Source organism: Chiloscyllium plagiosum, unplaced genomic scaffold (assembly GCF_004010195.1).
Source record: "Chiloscyllium plagiosum isolate BGI_BamShark_2017 unplaced genomic scaffold, ASM401019v2 scaf_33967, whole genome shotgun sequence".
NCBI lineage: Eukaryota > Metazoa > Chordata > Chondrichthyes > Orectolobiformes > Hemiscylliidae > Chiloscyllium > Chiloscyllium plagiosum.
The window spans coordinates 1-3,986 of record NW_025205835.1 but is presented as its reverse complement, the minus strand read 5'-3'; the positions used below and the strand labels follow the sequence as shown (position 1 = coordinate 3,986).

General features: G+C 59.5%; 1 protein-coding gene across 1 annotated transcript; it reads right to left on the bottom strand.

Moving 5' to 3' along the window:
* Positions 1-3,206: 3,206 nt before the first annotated feature.
* On the bottom strand, positions 3,207-3,940 carry LOC122546472 (galactosylceramide sulfotransferase-like; the record flags this gene model as incomplete). The annotated part of the gene is made up of 1 exon (XM_043685174.1): positions 3,207-3,940. A coding segment is annotated over one exon (552 nt), but the record flags the coding sequence as incomplete, so codon positions are not given.
* Positions 3,941-3,986: the final 46 nt, after the last annotated feature.

Here is a 3,986-nt window from a genome sequence, read left to right as displayed (position 1 = left end):
TGGGGACATGAATAGGAAGGGGTTAGAGGGAGATGGGCCAAGTGCTGGCAAATGGGGCTAAGTTAGGTTAGGATATCTGGGACAGCATGGACGGGATGGGCTGAAGGGCCTGTTTCCGTGCTGTACATCTCTCTGACTCTAAATGGGACTAGATTAGGTTAGGATATCTGGGACAGCATGGAGGGGTTGGGCCGAAGGGCCTGTTTCCGCGCTGTCCATCTCTCTGACTCTGAATGGGACTAGATTAGGTTAGGATATCTGGGACAGCATGGAGGGGATGGTCCGAAGGGTCTGTTTCGGTGCTGTCCGTCTCTGTCTGACTCTGTGACCGGGTGCGATGTGTGTGTGACCCTCTCTCTCCCCTCCCTCCCTCCCTCCCTCGGTGCGGTAGGTGAGTGAGCTCCCCGTCACACAGAGGGACATCGAGCAGGAGTGTTCCCGGCAGCTGAAGAAATGGAGGAAGAGGAAGGGGGCGGACCCCGGGATGTCTCGGCCCCGAACTCGCCTGTACGGTGCTCGGGACGTCCACGCCCGGAGAGAGCGAGCCCAGCCCCGCCAGGACCCCTGGCACCAGGAGCTGGGGGGCACGGTACCAGGGGTCCCGTCCATCGTGGTCAGTGAGCCCCAGGAGAGACGGGGAGCCGAGCCGGGTACCCCCAGGACGCAGCCCCCGGAGATGCGGGCACAGTTGGTCAGGGGCAAGCCCGCCGGCCGCTCCCGCACTTTCTACGTGCAGCGCAGGCACAACCCCCCGCCTGTGCCAGTCAGGGGCGGGTCCCAGACCCCCAACTCAGAGACCCACCCGCCCAAACGCAACTCCGAACCCCTCATTTCAGACACCTACTTCTGACGGGTGGTGGGGGCGGGGGCGGGGGGGGAAAGGGGGAACAACGCAGACACTCGGACCGCCACCGCCCACCATGCCCTGTTCCCGAATCCCGAAATTCCCAGCACACCAGGCGGCCCAGGCCAACGCCGAGCAGGACTGGCAGGAGGAGTGGGCACTGTCGGAGGGTCAGTGCTGAGGGAGTGGGCCCTGTCGGAGGGTCAGTGCTGAGGGCGTGGGCACTGTCGGAGGGTCAGTGCTGTAAACTATAATAATGGTGGTGTTGGGCATTGTTAACCCCTGACCCCTGACCCTTCAGTATTTGGGCCTGTTTGCGATTCCAGACGGTCAGAGAAACGCAGCGTCCATATTGAGAGGCGTGTGACCAACTGCTGGGGGACATTTCCTGAACGTTTTGATGGTTATTGGAGATAATCATCTTGAAAGACAAAGAGATGCCATGCCTGACCACTGAGCCCGGGATAACGTCTGTCCTGCGCAGGGCAGCGCTCCATGACCTTTGGCCCTATCTACACCCGGTCCACAATGTTATAATATTTTATTCGGCCTGTTTCCTGACCAGCCTGCGCAGGGATGGTATTACACACCACAGACCTCCTGGCTCAGGTGAACGGACACTGCCACTGAGCCACACGCAGGTCCTGTTGGCTGGGAGTCGTGTCTAAGTATTACACTCGCCCTCTGAGGGAGCGTTTATTGTGGAGATTGTCACGAATATTCTCAGGGTAACTAACCTCCTCATTCGGTCAATCTCTATAATGACTCTCTGAGTGACCCCTCATTCGGTCAATCTCTATAATGGCTCTCTGAGTGACCCCTCATTCGGTCAATCTCTACAATGGCTCTCTGAGTGACCCCTCATTCGGTCAGTATCGACAATGACTCTCTGAGTGACCCCTCATTCGGTCAATTTCTATAATGACTCTCTATGTGACCCCTCATTCGGTCAATCTCTACAATGGCTCTCTGAGTGACCTCTCAGTGCTGAGGGTTCCTGTGGTGCAGTGGTAGTGTCCCTCCCTCCGAGTCAGTCCCCAGAGACGGTGCGGCAGTGATAATCCTGTGAAGGCTTGCTTGGGGAAACAGCCACGGCCTAGTAATCGGGGAGGTGTGGGGCCCATTGGCTTTGGCTGCGAATCCAGGAACTGGGCCAAGATTTCCAGGTTCAAATCCCGGCCCAGCTGAGTGTCGGAAAACCGCAGCTGGTGTCCCTCAAGAGAAGGAAATGCGCCGTCCTCACCTGGTCCGGGCCTACACGTGTGACTCCGAGACCCACAGCGACGCGCTGGACTCTGATCAGCTCCCCCCCCACCCCGAAACCCAGTCCGATAAATCCCGGGGCCGAGACTGCGAGCCCGGGAATGAATCTTTCAAAAATAAAATGTGACAATTAAAGCTCCGGTTGACCGCAAATTTCGTCGGAAATCGCTAGATCTTCGACGGACGCAAAGCGGAAATCTAAACTCGTGCGGCCTAGCGACTTCACGCTGAAAGCAGAGCCTGAGGCGAAACGTTTTAATGTCAATTTGAACCGGGGTTTGGGGTTTAGGGGGTGTGGGGGGGGGGGGGGAATTTCCATTTCAGTTTGTACAACTTCCGAAAATAAACGAGAACAAAGTGTTTGGCGTTTCATTCCCCCCCACCCCCCACCGCGCAACGTTCAGAAAAATCTATCCCCCCTCCCTCACAAACAGCAACAGCAGGAGGCCATTCAGCCCCTTCCGCCCGTCACACAGGGGAACAGCAGGAGGCCATTCAGCCCCTTCCCCAGCCTGCCACACAGGGGCTGCAGCAGGAGGCCATTCAGCCATTTCCCCAGCCTGTCACACAGGGGGAAACAGCAGGAGGCCATTCAGTGGAGTTGGGGAGAGGGGGCATCCGTTTGCAGTGGCAGCCGGTTTAAGAGAGAGAATTCTAGGGCCTGAGGCCTACCCCGTTGACACGGCAACAGGTTTGAGAGAAAGCAGTACAGGCCTGAGGCCTACTCCAGTTGGCATGGCAACAGGTTTCAGAGAGAGAAGTCTCAGCCTGAGGCCTACCCCATTGACACAGCAACAGGTTTGAGAGAGAGCAGTACAGACCTGAGGCCTACTCTGATTGACCTGGGAAGATGCAACAGAGGGAAGAGAAGCCTGTAGAGGTCTTCTCCAGTTGTCAAGGCCACAGCCCAGTTGTGGTGGTGGGGGGGCGGGGTTGCAGGGTTGCACATGAGGCCTGGAGAAGGCTGTTCCGTTGCTGTTGGGTCCGTGAATACAAGCGTGACTGGTTGGGAAGCGCTAGGCCAAAGACTTCCAGGCCCACACCTGGTGGATCAGGCCTGAGGGAGGGAGAATGGGGGCGTGGGGGGCTGACGCAGCCTGTTCCTGTGGCAGGGGAGGGGAGGATGGAGAGGCCTCAGCAGGTTTTGTGTGTGTGTGGGGGGGGTTGAGGTCAGGCTCAAGGCCTGCTCCTGACGCCATGGGAGTGCGGCTGAAGGAGGTGGGCTCTGTCCACAACACACCCCCCCCCACCCCCCGGGGGGCCTGGGCTCAGTCCGGCCTCTTACCAGTCGAAGAGGTCCCTCAGCCAGGCCCAGAGCCTCACTCTCCAGAGGTTGACACCCAGCCTGGCCATGTACTGCAACTCGGGGGTGAGCATGGAGTCGCAGAGGTCCCTGTGGGCCTGGTCCACGCCCTCCCGGAGCTGGTATCCCACGATGCCGCGGCTGCCAACAGGCTGCCAGGGCCTGTGCGAGGCCTGGCGGATCCTGGACGCCTCGATGGGCCCTTGGCCGTCCAGGCAGGCCTTGGCCATCCTCTGGTTCAGCCACTTCAGCTCCGCCAGCTCCCAGCTCATCCTGGTGCGGCCGAACCTGTCCACCTTGAGCCAGAAGCTGCGGTTGAAGTGCCGGTAGAGGCGGGCGTCCAGGTGGTTCCAGCTCAGGGCCAGTCCCTCCAGCTCAGGCCCCAGGCGCCTGACTAGGCCCAGGGCCCTGCTGTTCAGCTGAAAATAGACGATGTCCTCCAGCTCCCAGCACAGCAGCTCCTTCAGCAGGATCAGGGACTCGTCGAAAAACTCCATCAGCATCACGAGGGAAAACCGGGCCTCCACCACCTGTCGGCCAATCCGGGTGGGGGTGGCAGGGGGGTGAGGGGGAGGG